This window comes from Pogoniulus pusillus, chromosome 25, assembly GCF_015220805.1.
Source record: "Pogoniulus pusillus isolate bPogPus1 chromosome 25, bPogPus1.pri, whole genome shotgun sequence".
Lineage (NCBI taxonomy): Eukaryota > Metazoa > Chordata > Aves > Piciformes > Lybiidae > Pogoniulus > Pogoniulus pusillus.
Genome location: NC_087288.1, coordinates 12,026,872 through 12,054,819, shown reverse-complemented (window position 1 = coordinate 12,054,819; position 27,948 = coordinate 12,026,872). Strand labels below are relative to the sequence as shown.

General features: G+C 44.3%; 1 protein-coding gene and 1 long non-coding RNA gene across 3 annotated transcripts; both read right to left on the bottom strand.

Moving 5' to 3' along the window:
* Positions 1 to 453: 453 nt before the first annotated feature.
* On the bottom strand, positions 454 to 17,629 carry FLVCR1 (FLVCR choline and heme transporter 1). 2 transcript variants are annotated; one of them, XM_064164483.1, is made up of 10 exons: positions 16,839 to 17,623; positions 13,523 to 13,667; positions 11,834 to 11,974; positions 11,000 to 11,067; positions 10,643 to 10,746; positions 9,394 to 9,504; positions 8,325 to 8,430; positions 8,016 to 8,127; positions 7,240 to 7,307; positions 454 to 5,027 (listed from the first exon to the last, which is right to left on the bottom strand). In XM_064164483.1, exons 1-10 carry the CDS (start codon positions 17,490 to 17,492, stop codon positions 4,965 to 4,967), a joined length of 1,572 nt encoding a protein of 523 aa, XP_064020553.1. In that variant the 5' UTR covers positions 17,493 to 17,623; the 3' UTR covers positions 454 to 4,964. The 2 variants fall into 2 exon arrangements, with proteins under 2 accessions (XP_064020553.1, XP_064020554.1); XM_064164484.1 differs by lacking the exon at positions 7,240 to 7,307 and having other exon boundaries at positions 16,839 to 17,629.
* Positions 17,630 to 23,247: 5,618 nt separating this feature from the next.
* Positions 23,248 to 26,693, bottom strand: LOC135186432 (uncharacterized). The gene is made up of 3 exons (XR_010306860.1): positions 26,339 to 26,693; positions 25,589 to 25,662; positions 23,248 to 23,715 (listed from the first exon to the last, which is right to left on the bottom strand). It is a non-coding gene; the product is annotated as an uncharacterized LOC135186432 (long non-coding RNA).
* Between the last annotated feature and the right edge of the window lie 1,255 nt (positions 26,694 to 27,948).

The window sequence follows — 27,948 nt, the reverse complement described above, 5'->3', positions numbered from 1 at the left end:
TTGCTGGTTGCCTGGCAGAAGAGACCAACCCCATCTGGCTACAGCCTCCCTTCAGGTAGTTGTAGACAGCAATGAGCTCTGCCCTGAGCCTCCTCTTCTGCAGGCTGCACAGCCCCAGCTCCCTCAGCCTCTCCTCACAGGGCTGTGCTCCAGGCCCCTCACCAGCTTTGGCGCCCTCCTGTGGACACCTTCCAGTACCTCAACATCTCTCTTGAATAGAGGAGCCCAGAACTGGACACAGCACTCAGTACAGGGGCAGAATAACCTCCCTGTCCTGCTGGCCATACTGTTCCTGATCCAGACCAGGGTGCCATTGGCTGGCTCACATTCAGCCTACTACATATCTATGAGCAAATTTTTTTTTCTACATTAAATGGCAGCTTCTAAGGGAAAAAATAGTTTTAAACTGTGATCTGTATCAGCAGCTGTTGAAAATGGTGATCTTAGCTCCAATCACATTGCACATTGCACACTTTATTAGCAACATATAATGGTAGGGCATGATGTCACCCACAGCTACAGATACGTACAATATTGCCATCAGAATATTCATAAGGATTTTTTAATATTCTCCTTAAGAGTGGGGCACTCACAAACCCAAAATGTTACAGCAAAAACATTTGCAATCTTCAGGAGAACAAAGAGATGAGGAGTAAATAACAGGGATCTTACATGGAAATTCTTCTCTCTTAGGAGTATTCTTTTGCTTAAATCATTCTAGTTCATGCATTAAAATCACGTCACAGACTTCAGGCCAAATGGTGGTGGTTGGCAAATCACGTGGGATATAGTAACTTAGCTGTGGCCATTTCTAGCCTGTAACACCAAGAATGTGGTATAGACATGTATTGAAAGAGAGCAACCAAAAAATTCACAGTCTATTCACACAGGAAAACTCAGGACTGCACTGAATGGAAAATGAAAGCAGTAAGTGCTTACAGTTTAACTCAGCTTGACTTGGTTGTAGATGCACAAGATAGTCCAATGGTTTCTAAACAGGCATTTTTTTATCAGGCAACATAGGCTGGCAGCCCTAATTAGACACACCAGTGACTATCTCGGAAACAACAGACTGTCTTGAGCAAAAGAGACAACCAAGATGAAGTTAGGAAAGCCCTATTTAACCTGAAATGATTCTTCCCTTGTTCTTTCTTCCTTATGAAACATGAACATTCAGCAACAGGGACACTGTTAAACACAAGGACTCAAAATAAAATGCTCTGAAAGGCTTTTCTGCTGAGCTGAAGAAGCTCCTGACTGCAGCAGTTCCAGATTATGCCTTACAGGTCTTCTATCTTCACACCCAGCCAACAGAAATCAGAGTTTCAGGGCCATGTTAGGAATCCTAAACAAAAAAGGTCAATATTCTCTGGGTCTCTGCCACTGAAGTTAGCAAAAGTTTAACACGGTCTGGAAGAAACAAGGTAAAATAGAGTAGTTTCAAGGCTAATCTCTCAAATCTGGTAGCTAGAAGTTACCAGTTACATACCTTGGTGGGTCTCTGCAAACTTAAGGCAGCCTGCTTGCTGACACTCACCATTACATGAGTTCTGCCACATCCTCTAGAGTTCTCTTGAAGCAGTTGAAAGCACATTGGAGAGCAGAAGCTGAAGCATGGGATCAGGATGCCTCTCCTCACTTTGGCTTCCCACTCCATCCTCTCATAGTTGACATGCAATTCCACTCATTAAACAATTACCTCTTTTAACAGTTACAATTTTTATCCCTCTCCTCTACTCTTACTGTAAGGCAGAGCTAAGAGAGTCAGAAACCCTTCTTCCAATGGATGCTTGATTGGGTGGATGTTATTCAACAAAAATTAAAATTAAGTAAACCTACAAATTTATTTCTGCCATGAGCTTGAATCTTGGTTTCTTGACAGCCAGGTGGTAAGATTATTGCCTAAAATACTGGTTTGTTCTTTATTCACTCATTATTTTGCTTCCAAGCCTTCTATTTAAACACTTCTTCATCGCCTGGAAGTACCTCTCAAGTTTCCTACTTTCAGGGTCCTTTTAGAGGGGAAATATTAAATCCAGGATATAATTAAGCCTTCATTATTAGGAATAGTTTCTTTTCAGGGACCCAGCAGGGTTTCCAGCATGTCAAAACCTTTATTTGGATGCTTTCAGAGGGTAGCCAAGAAATTTGGCAGAAGATAAAAAACTTAATGGAGCCAGAAAGACTAGGATATTTTTTTCAACAATCAGCTCAATGTAACTAAAGAAACTGAAAACCAGTACTGAAGAAAGGAATCTATAAGTAATTTTTTAAAAGGAAGAAGGAAAAGTCCAGTCTTTGAATTTGAACAACATGTCCTGGATATCTCAGAAAGCATTCTGGATACTGCCAAAGACTTTCTATTGGACAATTGAAAACAATTCCCCCCAAACTGCAACAATGTTATCTTGTTAAGATTTTGAAGCAGCAGAAATACAAAGTAACCCCAGGCCATAAACACAAATATCTGTGGACTCTATCTTGCTGAAGAGTATACATATTTTGGCACATTATTACCATTTTTTTCAAAAGGAAAATCCCACCATAGATATTTCACTTTGATTGAACTTGAAATGTGTATACCCTTCATGTGGCATCTTATAAAACACAGCAAGTCAGCAAATGTTAGTCCTTCACAATGAAAGCATCTCCTTCCTATACTCTTGAGCGCTGTTTGAGTAGCTATAATTACTTCTCCTATATTCAGCTGCCTCACCAGAAGACTCTTCCTTAGACCTCACCTCTCCCTTTTCTCTCTAGCACTCAATCTGGCAGAAACACAGACCCTTTTTGAAAAGGTGAGAGTTCCAGGCATGCTTAGCTTATTCTGGCATGTGTACTGTCATTCAGCCTTCCCACTGTCTGAACCATTTGCAATACAACGTTTTAAATCAAGGTGATCAAGCTTAGAGGCTAAATCTAAGTAAATAAAATAATAAGAAGAAAAGCATTTAACAGTACTTATCATACTGAAAGACTATCTCAAAATCAACAAGTTCCCCATATCCAGGGAATATTTCAAGGATTCTACCTTCTGGATATCTGTGGGAACTAAAAGAGAAGGCCCATCCGGAGTCTGTGTGCAGTTCTGGAGCCCCCAACACAAGAAGGACATGGAACTGCTGGAGTCACTCCAGAGGAGGACCACAAAGATGCTCAGGGGATTGGAACAGCTCTGCTATGAGGACATGCTACAAGAGTTGAGGCTCTTCAACCCAGAGAAGAGAAGTCTTTGAGAAGACCTTGTAGTGGCCTTCCAGTATCTGAAGGGGGCCTACAGAAGGGCTGGGGAGGTACTATTATAAGCTCTTGTAATGACGGGACAAGGAGTAATGGGTTTAAAGTGGCAGAGAGATGATTCAAACTAGATGTTAGAAAACTTTTTTTTACAGTGAGGGTGGCAAGACACTGGCACAGGTTGCCCAGGGAGGCTGTGGCTGCTCACTTCCTGGAGGTGTTCAAAGCCAGGTTGGATAAGGCCTTGAGCAACTTCTTGTAGTGGGAGGTGTCCCTGCCAATGGCAGGGGGTTGGATTTGGATGATCCTTGAGGTCCCTTCCAACCTAAACCATTCTATAATTCTATGATATCAAGGCTGCAGGCTCAGCTTAAAGACTACTAAAGTTTAAGTGTTTGCAAAAAGTCAGCTTACTCAGGTCTGAATTTTCAGTAATAGTAGAGCATCATTACGGTAGTGCTATCAGTTCTGTAGGTGTGTAAATAGAGCACAAGGTAAAGGAGAATATTTTCAGAAGCACTGCAGTTGAGACATCCACATTGCAGCTTCAGATAAATGAAATGACACAGCATAAATGTTAATGAACTTTGCTCCTTCTGTAGATAAGAGGTATGATATACACAGCAAATACAGTATCAAACTGAAATATCACTGTTTTTCTGTCAGTCATCCTTACAGCTTTTACCAAACTGCAGAAGAAACAATCAAAGGTTATACAAGCACAAAAATTACACAAGACAAATGATACAATGCATAACACAGATAAATAAATGCAAAAAAACCCCTAACTAGAACACATTTCCTGACACTCCAGAAACATTCAGAGGAGGCTTAACAAACAAAATGGAATTTATTCAGCAGCACTGATTAAACTCAAGATGAGGCAAGGATCTTCTTTACAAAGTAAAGGCACCAGCTCTTTGTAAACACGTAGTCCTCTCACTTGAACTGAGAAAGCACTCAAAATATTCTGTGGAGGCAACCTGTATGGTAGTATTCCATTTGCCTGTAAATACTTCTCAGTAGAGATGCCAAAGACTTTTCTCCACCTTTTTACTGTATTTTTTCTTCTATTTATCTATTGGGAAACTCTAAATCTCCCTAGAAATGTTACAATGAAGACAGTGTTTCCTCTTACCTGCCTTCTGGTATCTACCGAGAAGTTTCAAGGCAAAGGAAACATCAGATGCCAGTGTGAAACACACACGTTTGCAGTCATCTCTTGTTCTCAGTATTGTGCTATAGAACAGTTTCCCAGAAGGAACTATTGGCTTATATTAAAAATACAGAAACATTTCTTTTAAAAACAAAAAAGGAACGTGTGGATATCCTTCAGTTGCTACCTGCTCTCTACGTTTTCAAATGCACTAGCAAAGGCTAAAGAAGAAAAGATACTTTTGATCATGCCGACTGCACTTTGAGATTCCAGACTTGTTCAAGTATGCTTCCAGAAGGTAGATGTTTTCTTTAGACTGGAGAATATTCACACAGCTCTTTACTAATGAAACTGTAAAACTTGAAAACTATGAAAAGAAACATTCCATACAAAGGTGAATGGTTTGCATCTTAGGCAAAACAAACTGGCCATCTTCATAGCCTCCACCCCACAACTATCACCAGTATCACCAAATACATTTTACTACCCATCCACACAAATTCAGTGATCACACTAACATCATTCAGTATCCAACCAAACTTGTGCATTTCTAAGTCACCTTCTTCCAGCTTTATAAAGCTGACTGAATTTTTAATGTAGTACTCTCAGGTTCTGTAGGACTATCAACTGGTACCTGGAGAGGGAAAAAAAGAAAAAAAAAGGCCAGTAATTAAGCTGTCATTCAGCAGGAGCTATTCCTTACCTCACTACTCTTAAGAAATTAATGAGTATACCTTGGTGCTTTTAAGTTAGTAGTATATGACAGTACAAGGGAGGTTATTCTGCCCCTGTACTCAGCACTGCTCAGGCCACACCATGAGTGCTGTGGCCCAGTTCTGGGCTCCTCTATTCAAGAGAGATGTTGAGGTACTGGAAGGTGTCCACAGGAGGGCACCAAAGCTGGTGAGGGGCCTGGAGCACAGCCCTGTGAGGAGAGGCTGAGGGAGCTGGGGGTGTGCAGCCTGCAGAAGAGGAGGCTCAGGGCAGACCTCATTGCTGCCTACAACTGCCTGAAGGGAGGCTGTAGCCAGGTGGGGGTTGTCTCTCCCAGGCAACCAGCAACAGAAGAAGGGGACACAGTCTCAAGTTGTGGCAGGGGAGGTCTAGGCTGGATGTTAGGAGCAAGTTCTTCCCAGAGAGAGTGATTGGCATTGGAATGGGCTGCCCAGGGAGGTGGTGGAGTCACCGTCCCTGGAGGTGTTGAAGAAAAGCCTGGCTGGGGCACTTAGTGCCATGGTGTGGTTGATTGTCTAGGGCTGGGTGCTAGGTTGGACTGGCTGATCTTGGAGGTCTCTTCCAACCTGGTTGATTCTATGAAGTTACATAGCCAAATGAGGCATTTGTAGAAAGCCCCATGTATCACTCTCTCTGTAGTGAGAAAAAAACATTAGAAAAAAAAATCTACAGATCTTAGCTTCTTAATGTGAGTCTAAAATATGTATTTACTGCACGTAGATATTTATCATGTAGACATTAACTTTCAGAAGTGTTTTTTATGTTACATTTAAACATGGTAGAATCTTGATGATCAAGGTTTGGTATAGAAGTACCTTATTAATTCAGGTAGCTCTCAATTGTTTACGGTAATATCAGGGTGAGGCCTCCAGACTTTGTTACATCTTGGCTAATACAAAAAAGGTTTTGAACTTTACTGAGATATTAGCAGTGAGCACCTGACTACAGATAATCAAAAGCTACTACATATGTGAGACACTGACACTAAAAAAAGTGACAGAGGATCTCGCAATATCTGACACCAAAAAGCTGTTTCATTATCTTATTCCAAATGATCAGAAAAGTCCACAGTACTGAAAAAAAATTCTACTGGTAATTGTGATTAAGCTGCTCAAACAGCCTTGGGACCTCCTGAACACCAGAAAGGGCTATACTCAATCTTCATTTAATTGGGAGGGTGATCAGCAAGAAAAAAAACAGACACAGTTCTTCAGCCAGCACAGTACAGCAAATGTAATCATGGAATGTTAAGGGTTGCAAGGGACATCTAGAGATCATATAGTTCAACTCTCCTGCCAAAGCAAGTTCACTAGGGCAGGCTACACAGGAATGCATCAAGGCAGGTTTTGAAAGTTTCCACAGGAGGCTCCACAGCCTCTCTGAGCAGCCTGTTCCAGTGCTCCATCACCCTCACTGTAAAGAAGTTCTCTTCACACTAACATGGAACCTAATATGTTCCAGCTTGTACTCATTGCTCCTTGTCCTGTTACTGGGCACCACTGAAAAGAGACTGTCACCGTCATCTTGATACCCACCCCTTGGATATTTATGGACATTAACAAGATCATCTCTCAGCCCACCCCTCAGATATTTATAGACATTAATAACATCATCTGTCAGCCTTCACTTCTCAGGACTGAACAGCCCCAGTTCTCTCAGTCTTTCTTTGTAGGAAAAGAAGTTTAGGTTTGTTAATCGTCCTTGTAGCCCTCTGTAGATCTCTGTCTCCTGAATTGAAGAGCGCATGCAGCATGACTTCTGTTCATCAAATGCTGACTTCACTTAAAGGGACTGCAGGTATTTAGTATAAAATACGTAGTCTATAGCACAGTCAATACACAAAAATGCTTCACAATTTACCATGCAAAAATCAGAGACTGATATTAGCTATCTAAAATTCAGGAAAGTCTGAGAGCAGAGAGGCTTTCAGGGTTTCTTCCTAAGAGCTAAAGGGAGAAACAGTCACAAGGGCAGCAGCCCCTTGTAGCTCTGCTGTTCCAGCCATATTTTAAGTTTTTGTCAATTAATCTTTTGCTGTTAATATTATTATGACAAGAGAAGCCAAGCATTCAAGTCATGCTAATACAATCATGCTAAGAGTCACCACTTACAGCTTTAACATCCAAATTCATAATCCCTGAATTCACATTGTGTCTTCGTAAATCTGATTTTATTAAGGCTGAAAGAAAAAAAAACAAAGAGAAAACTGGTTCATAACTTTGCAACAACATGGCTTTCAAGGGCAACATTTGTACACTGTAAGCACATATTCGTTCTTCTCTTATCATTGGTGATTTGAACTGAAGGGGGCCTACAGGAAGGCTGGGGAGGGACTATTGACAAGGTCTTGTAATGACAGGACAAGGAGTAATGGGTTTAAAGTGGCAGAGGGGAGATTCAAATTAGATGTTCGGAAGAAGTTCTTTACAGTGAGGGTGGTGAAACACTGGCACAGGTTGCCCAGGGAGGTTGTGGCTGCTCCCTCCCTGGAGGTGTTGAAGGCCAGGTTGGATGAGGCCTTGAGCGACCTGTTCTAGTGGGAGGTGTCCCTGTCTATGGCAGGGAGTTGGACCTGGATGATCCTTGAGGTCCCTTCCAACCTAAACCATTCTATGATTCTATATGACTCAAGAAATGTGTGACAGATGGCTGGCCCTGTATTAACAACAACATCCTTAAAACAAAGGGCATGCACACAGCAAGTATTTAAAGTGAAAATCTAACCAAATAACCCAAATCTTGCATTTGCAACTTCTGTCAGCCCCGACAGGAAGCCACATATTTAAATCTCAGGTGTCTAAACACTACCCAGTAATTTGCTGTCTCAAAAAACCCTTCACATTTTCAGATTAAAGAGAAAACATTACTTATATTTCCATTTAATTACCTGTTAAGATAATGCCCACAAAAATCCAAGCACAAAGAAAGAGGTTTCCTGCAAGAGGTCTGTAGTCTGTTGTGAGTTTTCCTTGAACAAGCGTAAAGACAATTCCAAATATCTACAAACAAACAAGTCACTTATCAGATCACGCAGAAAAGAATTATCACTTCACCTTGCAAAGTTTCAAATTAAAAATAATAAGACTACAGCAACAGAGCAGAGATTTAGGCAGCCAAGTCTAAGAAAGTCTTATATCCAAGCAAAGCAGCCTTCTTCCTGAACATTACTTCACGTCAAGAAATAAAACTATATAACCTGTGCTGATGCATTAAGGAGTCCCGAGGAAGTGCCTTCAGATTCTGGGTATGTGATTTCCACAGCAAATTCAAACCCAAGTGGGAGATAGCCTGTCATGAAGAACCTGTTGAAGAGCAGAGTAAAAATGTGACAGGTGTGGCCCTCATCTATCCCTTCCAATAACAGCACACAAACACGTGGTATTATGAATGAGCTGGTATTCTGAACTGTCTGCTTTCATGACTCACGTACTTTGCCAGCTTCATTCCCCTAACCTCATCCAACAGTTTTAGCCATACAGCTCTCTTTTTAGGACAAAGATGTTTAAATCCACAATGAACTGCACTTCACACCTCTGACCAGGCCACAAGCCACTCTAATCATTTTCAAATGAAAGACATACACAAACATATCAGTTGATCAGCCCAAACATCCATGTTGGAGGGCAAGAAAAGCCTACTGGCATGTCTGCTAGAAGTGGCTGTGGAGGAAGCTGCAGGGACCACCAGGTGACAGGAAGAGCAGGAACTTAACATAACTGAGGTTGGTTGACAGGTTTTTAAATCAAAACTCTCAAGATGTTTCTAGCTCTGCCTTGGCTGTCATGTCTGGATAAAGCACCACCTCCTCAGCACCTTTTAAGGTTTTTAGGTTATGTATCTATAAGAAATGCTCATGCTTTTCTCAGAGCATGTTGCTTGGGCTATCAAAACATAGGTTAATCCAGATGCACAAAAGCCAGTCTCCATAGATTTGCTCAGCTAAACCCCAATGGCTTATCTGCTGGATAATAGAAAAAAATCAACTTTACTGCAGGCAGCATTTTTAATTGCAACCAAACAAACTGACCACACACAGACTTTGACTAGGTCCATTCAAAAGTCAAAAGGAATTCACTGGGAAGTGAGTTACTTTAGATTTATCCTGATGTAGCATAAGATGGATCCCTAGTAAACCCTCTCTCTGAACTACACGCATAGGTAGGGAGCATAACAACACAACATACAGTATCATGGTTTAGCTAAACGTTAAATACTGCTTCTGTGCAGAACCTCAATAAGTCTTCTAGTCCTCTTTAATTGCTCACCCAAGTACTCCTCCAGTCACAAACACTACTATTAGGTATTCAAGGTCCAGTGTGAAGGTAAATACCAGCATCCCAATGAAAGAGAGAATGTAAACGATCAAAGTAGTTTGCCTGCAATCCAACAACAAAAAAATCAGTAAAAATTATGTTGCTAACAGAAGGTCACAGCACATTGCTGAAGCATGGAAAAGTAACATTAACAGTATTTGCTCTCTAACAGCTGACATGCTACAGCTCTAAAATTTGCTTCATGCATTCTGACTCATACTTGCAATTAGAACTTATCCCTTTCTAAACTCTCTACTGCCTTGATTATATGACTGCCTTACTCAAAGCTAAAAAGACTTACACTAAGAGCGGACAACCAAAGCAGATACTATTACCTTAAGACTACTTTAATTCTCCTCAATGTTGTACCTCTTGGCCATTTTGCAGCATGGCCCCTTAAACAATACATGGGTAGCCAAATAAAACTCTATCAGCAATAAAAGTCAGCCTAAGAGGCAAGTCTAACAAATCTCATTACAATGTTCTATTTATTTTAAACCTGGAACAAGGGATGTCATCCAAAATATTAAAGCACATACCAGTCATTTAGAAGCCAAAACACATGCAGAAACAAAACCAATCTACAGCACTAACATTCCTGAATTTTCTGGAACTCTTGCACATAGAGCACTAAGAGTAAAGTTACAGGGGAGAAGTACTCCACCAGAAGCAGCACTCCAGGGCACTGCTAACTTCTTGGGGGGAGAACCACACCATGGGTGATAGACACAAAAGCTCCTACCCCAGAAGAGTTCTACTCCATGGTCATGCCTCAAGTTAAAACAGTTGTTATGCTTACGAGTAAGATCAGGAGTAGTGTATTAAAGAAACAAAAAGAAAAAGGAAATCCATCAGCTGTGCATTTTACAAAACAACAGAAAGCAGGTTTTGAGCCTTTATGCCTTCTTAGGAGAAAGAGTACACCGGGCTCCCTGGCTTTCCTTGTTATCCTATGTTCCTGGAAAGCCAGTAGACTGAAAACTTCACATCACTGCATTCTCCTCTCATTTCTTTTGACAAGGTTATAATCTCAAGCTTTTGTGGCAGCCTCAGAAAGCAGTCTCCATCAAGGCCACTAAAACATCAGGCATGAACTGCATTTTATCATCAGCTCACTTCAGCCCTCAGGTTGCACTATTTTTCTAATGCCATTGCAACCATTCTCCTACCCCTAGCCCCATAGACACCTACCCACACTTACTTGTATGTCTTAGTGTAATCCAGCCACAAACCACAAATAATCGAACCCACCATTCCTGCCACCACCAGTGTCAAGCCAATTCTCCCAGCGTTCACTTCTTCTCCCTTTCAACAAATATTTATATGGTGCTCATTAATAACTTGCTTCCACTCAAAGTCAGGTTCAGACCTCTTGGCAGGCATAAGTGCAAACAAACATTCCTATGACTCCCACAGCTGTACAGTGCAAGAAATTGTAGGAGGGTCTATCTTTATATACCAAATCAAAGACCTGAGCACACACAATGCCTACATAATAATAAACATCACCCCTGCAAGTGTACAGTTAAGAAAAAAAAAAGAGATCCTATAAACTTACCTTATAATGAGTTACTATCATCTGGTTTAATAATGTTGAGACAGAATAAAATGCCCCGGTCATAATACCTGCAGTACCAAAAGAAAAGCCTCAGTCATTCCAGGTGTACTTGTAGAATCATAGAATCAACCAGGTTGGAAGAGACTTCCAAGCTCATCCAGACCAGCCCTATCCAGTCAACTAGACCATGGCACTAAGTGCCCCAGCCAGGCTTTGCTTCAACACCTCTAGGGACAGTGACTCCACCTCCCTGGGCAGCCCATTCCAATGCCAATCACTCTCTCTGCCAACAACTTCCTCCTAACATCCAGCCTAGACCTCCCCTGGCACAACTTCAGACTGTGTCCCCTTCTTCTGTTGCTGGTTGCCTGGGAGAGACCAACCCCACCTGACTACAACCTCCCTTCAGGTAGTTGTAGGCAGCAATGAGGTCTGCCCTGAGCCTCCTCTTCTGCAGGCTGCACACCCCCAGCTCTCTCAGCCTCTCCTCACAGGGCTGTGCTCCAGGCCCCTCACCAGCTTTGGCGCCCTCCTGTGGACACCTTCCAGTACCTCAACATCTCTCTTGAGGGGCCCAGAACTGGACACAGAGCTTCCCTAAAGAGTTAATCTTACAATATTTAAGACTCACATCAAAGGCAAACCTTTTTATCTGCCATGTAAAATCTCTTTGCCAGACCTCCTGCTAGCATTTTGAATCCAGCTGGACTTTCCAGCACTGGCTGGAACTTGACAATCCTTCCCCCATTAAAAAACACCACAACTAAAGGTTGATGTGCATTTCACACACATTTGAGCTGTTCTGCCAGATGACAGCCAGACAGCACCACTTACCATAACTGATCAGCAAGAGTACAAATGGAATGTTTCTGAACAAATTGAGAATTGACTGCTTGTAGGAGTAATGCTCAGGAGGCACAGTTTGCAGGACTGCTTGAGAGTGACTAGGAGGATACTTGGGCTTTTCTTCAAACACTAAGGAAGAAGAAGAAGAAATAACAATTTTGATTTGTCTTTACCATGAATTTTTGGATTTTAAGCACTTCCATGAAAAATATATTCTAGATTTTCTCATGAGAAATTCAAGGCACAACACAAAATCTGTGCTAATTATTTGGTCACATCTGACTGCTACCAACATATGATCAAAGACAGATCTCATTTGAAATGTATCTAAACCTTTGCATCTGAATTGGAAGATTAACAAGAGAGAAGGGTTGGACCACTCAGTGGCTAGAAGGCCTCTCTCAAAGAGTTGTGGTCCATGATTCAATGTCCAAATGGATGCCTGTGATGAGTGGAGTCCCTCAGGACTCATTACTAAGACCAGTGCTGTTTAACATCATCGTTGGTGACATGGACAGGGGGATCACGCGTGCCCTCAGCAGGCTTGCCAACACCAAGCTGTGTGGTGTGGTCAGCACGCTGGATGGAAGGCATGCCAAACAGAGGGACCTTGACAGGACTGAGAGGTGGGCCTATGCCAACTTCATGAAGTTCAACAAGGCAAAGTACAAGGTTCTACATCTGGGTCAGGGCAACCCCAAGCATAAATACAGGCTAAGTGACAAGTGGACTGAAAGCAGTCCTGCAGAGAAGGGCTCGAGAGTGTTGTTTGATGAGGCACTTGACATGAGCTGGCAATCTCTGCTGGCAGATCAAAAAGCCAACTGTATCATGTGCTGCATCAAAAGATGAGTGGCCAGCAAATTGAGTGAGCTAATTCTGCCTCTCCACCCTGCTCTTGTGAGACCCCACCTGGAGTACCATAGAACCATACTGTGTTCGGCTCCGGAGCCTCCAACACAAGAACATGGATCTATTGGAAAGCACCCAGAGGAAAACCACAAAGATAATCAGAGGGCTGGAGCACTTTTCCTACCAGGACAGGCTGAGGGAGTTGGGTCTGTTCAGTCTGGAGAAGAGAAGGCTTCAGGCAGACCTTAAAGCAGCCTTCCAGTAGCTGAAAAGGGCCTACAGGAAAGTTGAAGTGGGACTTTTTTTAAGGACAACTGGTGACAGGACAAGAAGCAACCCTTTTAAAGTAGTGCAGGATAGACTTCAATTAGATATTAGAAAGAAGTTATTTACTATGAGAGTGGTGAGACACTGTAAAGGATTGGCCAAAGAAGTTGTGGAAATCTCATTCCTGGAAGTGTTTAAGTCCAGGCTGGATGAAGCTTTGAGGATTCTGGTCTAGTGGGAGGTGCCTGTGCCCATAGCAGTGGGGTTGGAACTACATGATCTCTGAGGTTCCTTGTAACTGAAGCCACCATATGATTCTATATGACACTAAGAATTCACATTATACCATAATGTCCTCGCAGCAAAAAGCCTAAGGGACCAAAATGTTCTGAACGAGGTCATAAACTAGTTGTCACTTAATCCTAGTACAACAAGTAAGTGAACAAAAGTAAACTGGAGAGAAGGTAACCTCAGTTCCTTGAAGCAGTCAGATGCTTTAAGTGAGATGTTTTACGCGAGACATGGTTGCCATTTAAATTACAAGAAGAGAACACTTACCAACTCCTGTTAAGAAGAACAAAAGTGTGGACACTATTGCTGTTCCATAGAACATGATGCTGATGTTATGTGCCATCAGATTGACATCATCAGGTGTATTGGGAACCAAAACAGGTGGCAGCAAAAAGCCAATTGCAGTGCCAAGCTGTAAAGCAAGGAAGGAAAACTAAAAATCATTTCCCTGTGAACATAAGAAAAATCTAGATGTGAAAACCCTTCCCAGGGTGGGGTCCAGAACTTACACTATAATAAATATTAACAAAGCCATGAAGAAAAAGTGTTTCTTTGCTATCATACTTCTGAATCATTTGCTCTCAAAGACATTTCACAATCAGGTCTTCCAGAACTCAGGTTTTAACCTTTTCATTTCTAAATTAAACTATAAAACTAACACCTACTACTACATAGCACATTTAACAACCAAGCATTAAGGATTTTTTTTTTGGCAGAAGAATCTTTCACAGGAAAATACTCTGCACACACATTGGTCATCCTGCAAAAGAAGGCCTGGAGATGACTGAAGATTCCACTTGCTGTTGTAGAGACACACTTCTCTTTTTCTCAATTAAAATGCTTCACTTGATGTCACATTCCTATCACCACAATAACAAAGACTGACATTCAAGTTTTATTGCAGAATTGATAGAGCAGAGAAGAAGGGGAAGGGGAGGGGGGGGGGGGGGGGGGCGGGAAGGAGCATCCTTATTGAGAAACACAAACCCAAAACCCGCATCTGCAATTATTGCTAAGGAGATAAAGGAAAAACCACAAAATAAGGAATCAGTGAGTTTGTATCTAAGGTCAACTCTAATGTAGCAACTGATTTTCTATTAAAAAGGGACAAAAATCAAGGACTGAAATTTTGGGTGTTTATATATATAAAAATCTTGGACTCTGCTTCACTTTATCTCTGCTAATAACAATTTGGGTTTCAGATGAAAAAAAAAAACAAAACAAATGCAAACCAAAAACCTGTGTCTATTTCAGGTAAAAATAAATACATAAAAGCCAGCACCAAAGACTCTAAAAGTAGCAAGGCCAACATTCAAAAAGTACTCCAATTAAAGGTGTGCCAACATGCTTACAAAGCATCCTTTGTGCATATAACTAAGGAGAGTTTTGATCCCTTTTATTTCCCCTGCAGACCATCAGATTTACACAGTATCCAGTGTTTGCCTGAAGAATTGGTCTCTGTTTTATGCTCACCCTGCTGTATATGAAGTCCACAAATACGAACTGAGTACACCATCTTTTTCTTAAGGTATGTTTGTTTTCTCCCCCAACATAAGCCAGTACATTACCTACAATGCTCCAAGAAAATCAAGTGATACTGGGTTTTGCCTTTTACATCTAGAGAGGTTAAGGTCAGAAAGATCAACACCTGCAACGAGCCTGTTGTGCCCAGCTTAAGATGCTAAATATTTGTGGAAATCTGGCACTTCTAACAACCCTTGACAGGTACATCACTGCATTCCCAGTGATTTACGTTTCAACTGCAAACGGTCAGCATCTTAGGAGATTAACAGTTGCGATCTGATTTTTGATAACCGCTCTGTCTCGTCCCCGTCTGTAGTCCCAGCCCTGATTGTCGTAGCTGTAAAGTTATGCAAGGTAGCTAATAAGAAATCAGGTGATGGACAGCCCAGTTGGTCATAACAACCCAATTCTGTCACACAGTTCACCTTGTGCAGTTGAACAAGTACAGCAAGACTGTATCATTAACATGTACGCAGACAAATACGTATGCATTACTTCCAAGTGCCTGATTTGTCAATTTCACTATTCCCTCAATCTAGTTGTTGAGAGGTTGGGGTCTTTTAAGAAAGCAAAAACTGATAAGAAATACGCTCTATTCTTTGACACTGTATCAACAACCTTCATGGGTGACAAGCTGGACTGGGATACAGCTCTGAGCAAGCAGAGTAGGGCATGGACAATGCACATCTTGCCAGCGCATTTCACTGATGTCTCCCTGCTGGAGTACCATCAACTTATGGGCACACTCAGACCAGTTCTAGCTTCTGATGTGGAATAAGCCCCAGAAATAACCTAGGCTTATGTTGTTCACACCCCTGCTCCTGTTTTCCTCGTCCATCTTTTGTGTGGTTCCTATCCACAAAATCCCTGCACCTGTGCTCTGCCCTGCACCACTTCAACACCCACATTTCAGCATCTTGAAGCATGAGTTGCAGACTCCAAGTCAAATCCTTGGCACACTATTGCAGAACTGATCCCCAGTAACTCCTTGCTACTGGAAGGACTCGTGCATGTCAGGAAGAGTTGAAATTTAGCTGCCAAAGACACCTTTAACCTGCTTCTGGGATGAGTATTTTTACTCAGCTGCTAAATCAGCTAAAATCCCCCAAAGTCTTCAGCCCAAAAAAAGGCAGTCAACTTGTCCACTGGAAGACTTTAACACACACACAAAATATTTTGCAAAAGCATTGGGAAAACAATCAGTTATGAGCTAATGAACAACCTAACTGTAAATATGTAATGCTAATATTACTGCTGTAATAATCCAAAGGGCACAAGCATAAAGTCATTAGGCTCATATGAGGAAAAACAAATCACCTGTTACCTTAAACAACCTGTACCTGTGACCTTAGCTTGTGTCAGTGATGTTGACTGGGACCTTAAGGTTCTGTTTCCACAAAAGAGCAGGGACAGTGGCAGGAGGTGAGAATGAGGCTATGGGAAAGCAAAAAACCCAACAGTATCATATCTTCATCCTTGCTTTCAGATACACCTGTTCTAGTTCTATGAAACTGGACAGGACTGGGGAGCTTGAGGATATCTGGCTCAGTTACTAGCTTGTCACAGAAAACTTCATGAGTCACCAGAGTACTGATTACTGACACTTGATGATTTGAGCCTGTATTTGAAAAAGCAGGAACTAATGTATCTTGGCACTGGGGCTCTCCACGAAAGTTCACATACTTTACTTACCTAGATCTAGCCAGGGGTGGGATTCGATCAGACAAATGATGCATAAGATGCTGAATGCAAGAGGATGCAGTGCAGGATGGCTTCAGAAAAAAAGCTTTTATGCACTCCAGACTGCTAGCAGAAGCGCCTGTGCTGCCACACACTGCCACAAGACCAGGCTCCTGCCAAGCAAGGCTAGCCAGGGAGTTCAGGCCAGAACATCACCTCTGCGCCTGCCTCTGCACTGCCATTCGTCCTCTCTCCAGTGCTGCCCTGTAGCCGCTTGAAAAATACTTTCCCTCACACAACTGACTTTGAAATCCACACCACACCAAACTTTAAGGAAGTACACCTCTCCAAAGCCGCCCTCGTCCCACTCCATCCCTACCTGGTTGCCCAGCACAGCCACAGCGCAGGCAGTAGAGACCTCGGTGGGGCCGAACCAAACGGAGGCTACGCGTGAGGGTAGTCCTAGGATGAAGACTTGGGCGACTGCGCAGACGGTCTGAGCGGCCAGGGTGATGGGGTACCGGTCGGGGGCCAGGCTGGCACACTTGAGCCAGGCGCCCAGGGCGTTGAGGCCGGCGCCCAGCAGGGCGGTGAGGCGCAGGCCGCGGGTGTCTAGTAGCCAGGTGGCGGGCAGGATCAGCGGCACATAGGCCACCATGTAGACTATAGACAGCCAGTCTATCTGCGTGAAAGAGACGCCGTAGAAGCTGGCGAAGACGTTGCTGAGGATGCTGTACTGGATCCACTGGAAAGCGTTCACCAGCGAGTAGCAGCTGAAGACGGCCAGCACCGCCAGCCGCCGCCGCGACAAGCGCGTCTCCAGCCGCCCACCGCCCGCCACTAGCATGGCCTCGGCCTCGGCCTCCGCCGCCGCCCGTTCCCCGTCGCTCGCCGGGGCCGGCCGCTCGCCGTCCTCGGCCTCCTTGCCGGGGAGGAAGCCGTTGCAGCGTTGTAGTGGGGGCACGGCGGCTGCCGGCATCTCCCCGCTCTCGCTTTCTCCTTCCTCCTCCTCCTCGCCGCCGTCCTCCACCATCTCCGCCGTCTCCCCACCCAGCTTCCCCGCTAACGGAGGCGGCAGGCGCAGCCCCTCTCTGCCTGCAAGGTCACCGTCTCCCACTCCCACGCCGCTGCCACTACCGCCTGCCGGCCCACTCCCAGGGCCGGGCAAAAGCAGCCCGGCGGGGCGGGGCGGAGCGGGGCGGAGCGGGAGGCGGCCCCGGGGCGGAGGCGTCCTCACTTGGCGGGGAGGCACTGACAGGCTCGGGGCTGGGCTTAAAATCGGTTGCTCCAACGCCCGCTGCAGAGAAGCCCCTGCGGGTGGTGTACCCGCTTCTTACAGCGTAGTAAACTGGACCTGTAAAGGTTATCTGCGCCGGCGACTTAGCCAAACGGAGACGGGGACATGCTTTAGGCTAGAAGGGACGTTTACAGAGCACCTAGTTGGACTCTCCTGCAGCAATCAGGGCATCTTTAACTAGACCAGGTTGTTCAGAACTTGAGTGTTTCCAGGAGCAGGGCATCTACCTGTGTGTCAGGGTTTCAACACCCTCGTGAAAAAAAATCTTCCTAATTTCTAACCTGAATCTCTCTTCCTTTGTTTTAAAACCTTTGTCCTATTGCAACAGGCCCTGCATCTTTCTTAAAGTACTGAAAGGCTGCAAAAAGGTCTCCTTGGAGGCTTTTCCTCTCTAGGCTGAACAAACCCAGTTCTCCCTACCTTTCTTTGTAGGAGAGGGGTTCTAATTCACCAGTCACTTTTGTGGCACTCCTCTGGAACCACTCCAGCAGGTCTATGGCTTTCCTGTGCTGAGGCCTCTAGAGCTGGACACGGTGCTCTGGGAGGGGTCTCACCAGAGCAGAGCAGAGGAGCAGAATTTCCTCTGTCAAGCTGCTGGCCATGCTTATTTTAATGCAGTCCAGCATAGGGTTGGCCTTCTGGGCCGTAAACACACCTTGCCAGCTCCTGTTCAGGTATTCATCCACTAGCATCCCCCAAGTCCACTGCTGAGTTGCTCTCAATGCCCTCATTTCTCAGCCTGGGGACTGCCTTGACCCAGGTGCAGGACCTTGCACTTGGTCTTGTTGAATCTCATGAGTTTCATGTAGGCTCACTTCTCAAGCTTGTCCAGGTCTCTCTCAATGGCATCTCGTCCCTCAGGCATGACAACCACATCACTGAGCTTGGTGTCATCTGTCAAGTTGCTGAGAGTGCACTTGATCCCTCTATGTCATTTATTAAAGTATGAAACAGTCCCAACACAGACCCCTAAACACAACTTGTCACTGACCTGCCCATGGCAGCCCCAGGGAAGGAGCAGTATAATCACACTCCCATAATCGCTCTCTTGGTCAGTTTGTGCTGCACAGGCAAGGCTTGCTCGACAGCTCATCCCTTGCATAGCTTCCACTGGGTACAGCACAGGCTGTATTAGCTGCTGTGGCAGTTGTGCCATGGGCACACAAGCCACACTGCTCCCTGCACACTCAGGAAAAATCACTGGCCTTGCCCTGTGACAATGGATTCGTCTCTTCACAGTAGCAGTGCAGAGAAGTGTGCTGATGTGAAAAGAGACGAATGGGCAGAGACAGAGGCCTGAAGTGTGGCGGAGGGTGGCCAGGAAGGGTGTATCCACTCCAGCCCTTCATTGCCTGACATTCCTTGTTTCCACTCAGCCTCTGAAATGTGGTTTGACACGTACTCCAGAAAACTGGCTGTCTTGCCCATGTATGGAGGCAGCTAGATATCACCTCCTTAAGCAATCTTCACTCAAGCCCTGCTCAGCGCATGGCTGCACAGGAGCAGTGTCTGTTGGTAGATCTGCTGCTGCAGACAGCACACCCTGCTAGCAAAAAGACAGACTGCTCTCCAAAGAGCATTAGGAAAGCACAGAAACATTTAAGTTTGCTAACGATGTTACAAGTGTTTTGCTGGCTTCTTTGAGAAGTCAGTTGGCACATGTTTGGTGAGTAACACACTGCACATTGTTCACAGACATGTCAGAGCCTAATCAGATCTGTCTGTGTGGTAGACATGCTTAGCCACCTGCCTCAAGTCCCCTCGGTAATAACAAGTTGGTATTTTACTCCAGATCAGGTGATCTATATAAGCCTGGTCTTGTTTCCAGAATGAATAACAACAGGAACACACACTTCAAAATATTAACGTGGCTGTGTTTGCTTTCCCTGAGCACACAGCTGAGCAAAGCTGAGCAAAGGCAGCAACGACTGGAGGCATCATGGATTTTTGGAGACTATTGGGAGAGATCACAGGGGTGTGTTAGAAACCTGTTAGAATCAGTCAGGGTTGGAAGGGACCACAAGGATCACCTAGTTCCAACCCCCCTGGCCAGGGGCAGGGACACCCTACCCTGGATCAGGCTGCCCACAGCCTCATCCAGCCTGGCCTTAAACACCTCCAGGCATGGGGCCTCAACCACCTCCCTGGGCAACCCATTCCAGCCTCTCACCACTCTCATGCTCAACAACTTCCTCCTCACAGCCAGTCTGAATCTCTCCACCTCCAGCTTTGCTCCATTCCCCCAGGTCCTGTCGCTCCCTGAGATCCTAAAAAGTCCTTCCCCAGCTTTTTTGTAGGCCTCCTTCAGATACTGGAAGGCCACAGTAAGGTCACCTGAGAGCCTCCTCTTCTCCAGACTGAACAGCCCCAACTCTTTCAATTTGCCTCAAACTAGCACAGCCTTCCAGGTTTTCTTCTTGTAATGTTTCAAACCACATATTTCAATCTCTAAAGAACACAAAACAAAACAAGCAACCAAACAAAAAAACATACAAAAAAATCCCAAAACAAAACACAGAAAAACCCACACAAGAGACACTGAAACATTATTTTATAATGCATTTAACTCTAAGTTATGATTTTCAACACAAAAGTTGCTCTCTTGATGCAGAGAAAGCCTACCTGGCAGGAGATGCTTAAACAAGTAAACTACAACAGCTTAAGAAATAGATCTCAGAACAAAAGATCTGAAGTTCCAACTGAGGTAGAAATGAACTGTTTTAGAAGGATATTAAACAAACCTCAGTAAGCTGGACTTGAAAGAAAGTGTTTAGAGAGCCACACTTAAATTTCTTGATTGAAGGCTAGTAAAGAATACAGGGGAAAATGTAAACATCCTCTTCCTCCCATGCAATCCTCATTCCAGCAACATTTGCCCACTCTCACAAGATAAAACTGTAATCCCGTGTGGAGAATGAGAGCTTGGAACACAAAGCTCTTAACTGAAATTTGTTTGTAGCTCCAGGTGTTTGCCTGGCCACCTCAAATTTGGAAAATTACTATTCATAGAATCAAGCAGGTTGGAAGAGACCTCCAGGCTCATCCAGTCCAACCTAGCACCCAGCCCTAGACAATCAACCACACCATGGCACTAAGTGCCCCAGCCAGGCTTTGCTTCAACACCTCCAGGGACAGTGACTCCACCACCTCCCTGGGCAGCCCATTCCAATGCCAATCACTCTCTCTGGGAAGAACTTGCTCCTAACATCCAGCCTAGACCTCCCCTGGCACAACTTGAGACTGTGTCCCCTCGTTCTGTTGGTGGGTGCCTGGGAGAAGAGACCAACCCCACCTGGCTACAGCCTCCCTTCAGGTAGCTGTAGGTAGCAATGAGCTCTGCCCTGAGCCTCCTCTTCTGCAGGCTGCACACCCCCAGCTCCCTCAGCCTCTCCTCACAGGGCTGTGCTCCAGGCCCCTCAACAGCTTTGGCGCCCTCCTGTGGGCACATTCCAGCACCTCAACATCTCCCTTGAATTGAGGGGCCCAGAACTGGACACAGCACTCAAGCTGTGTCTTGCCAGTCACCGGAATTAATTTTCTAATGTACTAACAGGAATACAGAAGCACAGAGAAAAGTTCTGAATTTTAAACTATGGGTAATGAACTCCTCTACTGTAAACAATAGGAATTTGTATCTCAACCTGCAGATGCAGAAATGTACATCTGGCACTTCTGTCAGGCTGCCATCTGGTCTTCCTTTTGTAGTGAGCTATGAATTTTATTTACATCATGGAATTTTATCCCTGAGTATCTTACCAAAGCAAGCAAAATAAAAACAAACAAAAAATCACATAAAAAATTGCATGAACAAATACAGTACATAAAGATGATAGTGCTCTGTTTGTAAACATTAATAGGCTCTTTATATTATGAATATCGTGTATTTCTATTATAAATGTACAAAATACATTACAATATATATTAACTCTCCCCCCCCCAAAAAAAATATTTTCCATCTGAATCTTTTATATAAAGTAAGAAACCCTTTCCTAACATCTAGTTTGAATCTCCCCTCTGCCAGTTTAAATCCAGTACTCCTCATCCTGCCATTACAAGACCTTGTCAATAGTCCCTCCCCAGCCTTCCTGTAGGCCCCCTTCAGATACTGGAAGACTACTATAAGATGTCCCCAAAGCCTTCTCTTCTCCAGGCTGAAGAACCCAAACTCTTGTAGCCTGTCCTCATAGCAGAGCTGCTGCAGCCCTCTGATCATTTGATCAGATTTTGTGGCCTCCTCTGGACTGGCTCCAACAGTTGCATGTCCTTCTTATACTGGGGGTTCCAGAGCTGCACACAGGACTCCAGGTGGGGTCCAAGGAGAGCAGAGCAAAGGGGCAGAATCCCCTCCCTTGCCCTGCTGGCCACACTGCTCTAGCTGCAGCCCAGCACAGGGTTGCTGTCTGTGCTGCACTCACACTGCAGGCTCATGTTGAGCTTTTCATCAGCCCAGACCCCCAGGTTGGGGTTGTCAAAGATGACCTTTGAGGGTCCCTTCCAACCCAATGCATTCTGTGAATCTGTGAAAAAAAACCTACCACCATAATGAGACTTAAATTTTCCAACCCTCTTTCACTACCTGATTCACTGCAACTTATTTGCCTGGTCCATGCACATATATTGCTTGAAAACTAAACGAAAGGAGCATGTGAATTTGGAGCCATTGAGGGCCTAGTACAGAAATGTGCTTGTATTCTAGAGGCACTTGAGCTTGAGAAACGTTGCTACTTCTACTGCTGAGGAAAACCAAATATTTAGTAACAGCTTGAAGTTCCCAGTTTCTCTCTGAAGAGGTTATCAGCAGGAAGAAAGTCATATTCTTTAAAGGTCTCGATCCATTCAATGGGGAAGGTGCTTGCTGACCTTAACTAAAAATCAGCAGGAACATTTATGTTTGGATTGAATAACAATAAAAGATGCCTGCCCAACACCCTGGATGTGGCAGTGCAGTATTAAAAATGCATTAATGTTCCAGCAGCACTCATTATTTTAACACAAATTCAGACAAATGCCATGAGGGACTCTCCTTGCTGAAGCTCCTTTGTTGGGAAAGAACTCCAATGGTTGTCCAAAACCTTTCTGAACAGCTGTCCCTTGCAGCACACTTGGCAAGACATAAACTACTTCAGATCATCTGCAAACCCAGAATCTCTCACAGAAAATGCTCTCCCATTTATCATCAATGAATTAAAGCCTAGTTCCCCTGTCAGCCATGCTGTCACTGTCACAGCTGCTGCTCCTCTTCTAGGACAACCCCAGAGCATCTAGAGCTCTTAGCATGCAAATTGCAACATCTGTTTCATCCAGAGGAAGGGAAGAGTTTGGCCTTCTGCTTTCACCTCCTCCCTCTACATTAACCCATTTAACACTACACCCAGCTCCTGATAGCATCTCTGGCACTCACCCAGCACCTAACATTCTGCAGTGCCCATAAATGCATTCATTACTGAGTCTTAGTACAGTAGTGATCAAACAAAGTTAGACCAACAGAGTGTTCACTTAAAAAGTGTTTATTATGTGAGATCCTTGTGGCTCTTACACATACAGAAGTATTTAGGTTAGAATAGACCTTTAAGAGTCCAACCATAAACCTAGCACTGTCAGGTCTACCACTAACTCATTTCCCAAAGTAAGCACTGCATCTATATGTCATTTAAGATATCCAGTGATGGTGATCCCACTGCTTCCTTTGGCAGCCTGTTACAACACTTGACAACCTTTCAGTGGAGAAATGTTTCCTTGTTTCTATGAGAACCTTTCCTCTGCTAACTCAAGGAGCATGGGAGAGAAGAAGCCTTGAGAGAAATTAGCACAAGTCTAAGTCCTGGGTTGTCCTTTTTAGGGAAATAAAACTCACTTAGCACTGAAGGAATAGTGTGGGTACTCACAGAAAAAAGTGAAGAGCCATAAAAAGAAGTTTCCTTTGGGAGCAGGACTCGGAAGTCTCCCACATCCTTAGAAGCTGCAGAGTTGGAAAGGAACATTTGTCTAGGATGCATTTGGCAAAGATGCCCTGCTCCTAGATGTTAGTCCTCACAAGTATTGTTGGGGTTTTTTTCATCTCAAGCCATTGAACATTTGGATAAAATCAAACTTCAAAACAACCCCTAGTATTCTTTAGAGGATGCCTGTGGAGCTGTGACTCAGGAAACAGGTGTGGAGTCTAGTTAAAGTTTGATGTATGAGGAAGACACTATGTGAAAATTTTCTTGCTCACACACACCAGCAAGTCCAGTTGTTTTGTTGTAGCCAGCTACAGCACAAGGACTATGTGCTGTTCCCACTGGAATGGGCTGCCCGGGGAGATAGTGGAGTCCCCATCCCTGGTGGTGTTTTAAAGGAGGATGGATGACACACTTAGTGCCATGGTTTAGTTAATTAGAAGGGCCAAGCGATAGGTTGGACTCAATGATCCTAGAGGTCTTTTCCAACCTGGTTGATTGTTGGCTTCCAGCACTGGGACTGCTCTCCAGTGCTGTATGGGACACAGGGTAAGCAGTACAGAGACTTCTCCATCCCTGGGAGATGGGAGCAACATGGCCTCCATCAGGAGGTCTCCCACTAAATTTCAACACTGTTGGCAACAGGATCAACACTTAGCCTCCTTGAGTAATGCCCCAGTGCTCATCTTGCCCTGCCACAATCTGCATCCACTCAGATAGTAGGGATGAAGCAAGACCACTGCATGTATCTGCAACTCTCCAAAATAAAAAAAAAGGTCAGCCTAAGGACCCTGAGCATCCTGATACCACAGCAGCCTCCACATGCTGGCTATGAAACTTTTTTTTTTGATGAATGGTCCCACATAGACAGAGAGCTTGTCAGTGGAGCCCATGTCAATTATCCATGAACTGGAACTGCAGAAGGAATGATATCTGAGAGTCCTGGCACCTGCTCAAACATTTATATTACCACGTTAGCCTGTAGCATGTGCACTTGCCATTGCCTCAGTTCAGTATGGAGTTCCCTGTGGTACAGAACTGAGTTTGCACTGTCTTTCCCAGGTGTGAATAATGACTCCTGAATAGAAGGAAGTCATGCTTGGATTGGAGGTCCCTACATTGTGCTCCATTTCACTTTTTCCTGCAGAGCTTGCTCCATTTGTCCACTTCCTCCCCCTTTGTTGTGCGTCCAGAAATGTTCTGAGCACAAAAATGTTCTCTCTATATATTTATAGCAATAAACCAGTGCCAACCAAGACTTCAAAGCTGCCCTCACCAGGCAATGCACTTCACAAGGACAGACCTTCCTGATAGACAATCCAAGGTCCTTTCCATTTCAAGTGTTCACCAATGGTCACTTGCTGAGCAGAACTAGGAAGTGCTAAGCAGCAGGTCTAATTCCACCCACAAGCTGCAGCATCCAACATATGCTCATTCCCAGGGAAAGCAGTTCACATGGTTACACCCAAACATGACCAATCCAGCTTAATCTGCTCTTTCTTGTTGAAAGGCTATCCAACAAGAACAGAAAGGGAACATGGAAGAGAACTGAGGGATTCACAGGGAGGATATGATCCTCACTATGGTTTCTCACTGTTTCATCACTCACAGGAACTCAGAGTGGCATAAATATTTGCCAGACCCTGGAAGAAGTACCTTGCACTCACTGCATGGTCTGACCACACAGCACAGTCAGGGATACCATGCACATGCCCAAACCAGTCCACACCAAGAAAAAAGCTAGCTCCAGCAGGGGAAGTGAATGGATGGATAACCACCTGCTGCAGAGGAAAATGCTGAGACAAGAAGGTATTACAGTCATTCATATCCTTCCTTTGATCTCAGCTGTAATTCTGTACTGCATATAGAAAAGCAAGGAGAAGAACAACAAACCTTTCTGCTAAGCCAATGACTCTTTCAAATTCGTTTTCCTGCGCTGCAATGGGAACAGAGGTTCAAACCTCAGCCTGCATTAATGGAAAAACAAACAAAAGCAGAAGTTCATTAGCGATGAAAGTTGCATTTCCAGCCAATTGTTTATTTGCTTTTGTCTCTAAAGAGCATAGCTATGGATTGCATAGGAGACTGTTGGAAGCATCTCCAGTAAAAGTCTTTGGTCAATTTGTTTCAACACTAATCACAATAAACATTCAGAATTAAACACGGTATCAGCCACTTGACTTCATCACCGCATCCTCACTTGTTCTTGTGTTGAAATTCAAAATTACTCTCATCACCCTTGCAGTTTGTCCCAGAGTTCAGATTCAGAACATGTTAGCCCACGATTATGAGCAACTTTCAGCAGGGCCCAAGAGAACGATCCACTTGCAGCCCTCCCAAAAAACTATTTGAGTAAGCAAAGACAAAGCCCTTAGACTCTTGGCTGTAAGGCCTCAACTCAGAGGGATTTTCCACGATCTGAGGAGTTCAAGTGACTTATGGTAGCCTTTTTGTTTTACTCTACCCGCTCCATTTTTGTGCACCACTTGGCCTTCAGACAAGTTACTCAGTCCTGCCAACAGCTTGGCATAGGTGGCAAAAGGGCAGTAACATCAGCCTGCCAATGAACTGTGATTTCAAGTGGCATTCCAGTCCCTGCCTCTGATTCAAGCTGCTCAGTTGAACAAGGAAGGTGCAAAGTACCTGTGTGGTTTGGTAGCCATCAATGGCATACACTGGTTTGCTATTGTGTCTCCATCAGTAGACAAATCCACTTTAGAAGCTCTCCAGATCTATGAGCTCCACATCTCAGCCTGTGGAAAGTACCTTCACATTATTACTGTTACCCTGCATCCCCTCATTATTTCTGCCTGATGTTAAGCCAAGCATTCACTGTAAGCCATTGCTCACGTGGGAGCCCTGAGCACCTGAAAGAACCAAGTGATGTGAGGCTTTTGTTTTCTGGCAGAAGCTGTACCAACCAGAGCTGCATCAGAGTACAGACTAATGAGAAAGGCGGTCTGCAGGTGCTAACTATGCCACTAATTATCACAAACCTTTCTTGATATTTTTCCATCATGTGAGGAGCCATACAAAGTGCAGTCACATGTGCTGTTTGTCGCATCCCAGGGAAAGGCCTGGGACCTACTGCTTTCCATAATGCTGCAGACCATCTGTGCCATTCTCTCTGTGGGACAGAAGTCACCTGGGTTGTTAAGTGTCTCCCAAAATTAGTGTCATGTCTCCACTAACTGCGCTTTTTCTCCCCTTTCCCCTCAGGTTTTCCAATGGTTAAATGTAACAATCAGCCAAATTTGCTCTGAGTCCTTCCTGCACTATCTGCCTGTCCACTCCAATGCTCTATACTGTGTAAGAGGGAACATGGCTTGTCTGCACAACCCAAGAGGCTGCAACAGGGTTCAGCACGCACAGAGATATTGCTAAAGCTAGCCTTTGTGGGGATGGAGGGTGTTATAGGAGGCAGCCACACAGCCTATGAGCTCTCCTGCCTTCCCAAGACCCTTCAGGCCAAATGTTAGCCAGGGACTGCAGGCAGAAATGCAAGCTCCTTGTTAACAGTGTCAAGGTAAAGAGTGGGAGCATCTCCAAACATAATTGCATTCCCATGCCATACTGGTAACCTTCCTGTCACACCAGCAGCATGTGTAAGGCTGCTTAGTGTCACCCCTTTAGCATCTGCAATGACAACACAACTACTAATCATTAATGTTAACCACATTATTAAGATGCCTGTTCCCCAGCACCATCTGGAGGCAAACCCTGTTCTTCACCCACTTTGGTGGAAATGGTTCCTGTAGATCCAGGATAAAAGACAGCCCTTGAGCAAAGGTTCAGGTGTTTGCTGCTCTGAACACATACTTCAATAAAGACAAATTATTCAAGTTTGGTTGTTTGCTGCAGGACAAGAACTCTTTAGCAACATAGGCTTAAACTTAGTAAGCTAATGCTAGGCAAAAAGCAGACCACCACAGCTGTTCTGCTAAAGACAACAAAAAAATCTCCTGATGTGGTTTTAAGAAATTTAGGATGAAAATGTAGAGAAATCTAAAGTTTAAGATGAGTATTACTTACACAGCTAGCTGCATCTCCTCTGTCTCTTCCTGAATCCCCACCCCACCCGGGAGCTGATACCTTCTCTAACTGCTTGCTCCTCAAAACAGGAGAAAACCCAAATCCTTGCCTTGCTGCCCAAAGTCATGAAGGCAGAAACAAGAAGGTATCACAGGCCATCTTACAAAGAGGGAACCAGGGTAACTAGATGTTGTAGAACACTCCAAATTCCTTTCCTTCTC

Coding starts and splice junctions, on each gene's coding strand:
- FLVCR1 (XM_064164483.1), bottom strand. CDS start 17,492: ATGGTGGAGGACGGCGGCGAGGAGGAGGAGGAAGGAGAAAGCGAGAGC. Junction 11,975..13,522: donor GTTCTTCTTAACAGGAGTTG/GTAAGTGTTCTC, acceptor CTTCTTCCTTAG/TGTTTGAAGAAAAGCCCAAG. Junction 5,028..7,239: donor TGAATTTGGATGTTAAAGCT/GTAAGTGGTGAC, acceptor TTCCCTCTCCAG/GTACCAGTTGATAGTCCTAC.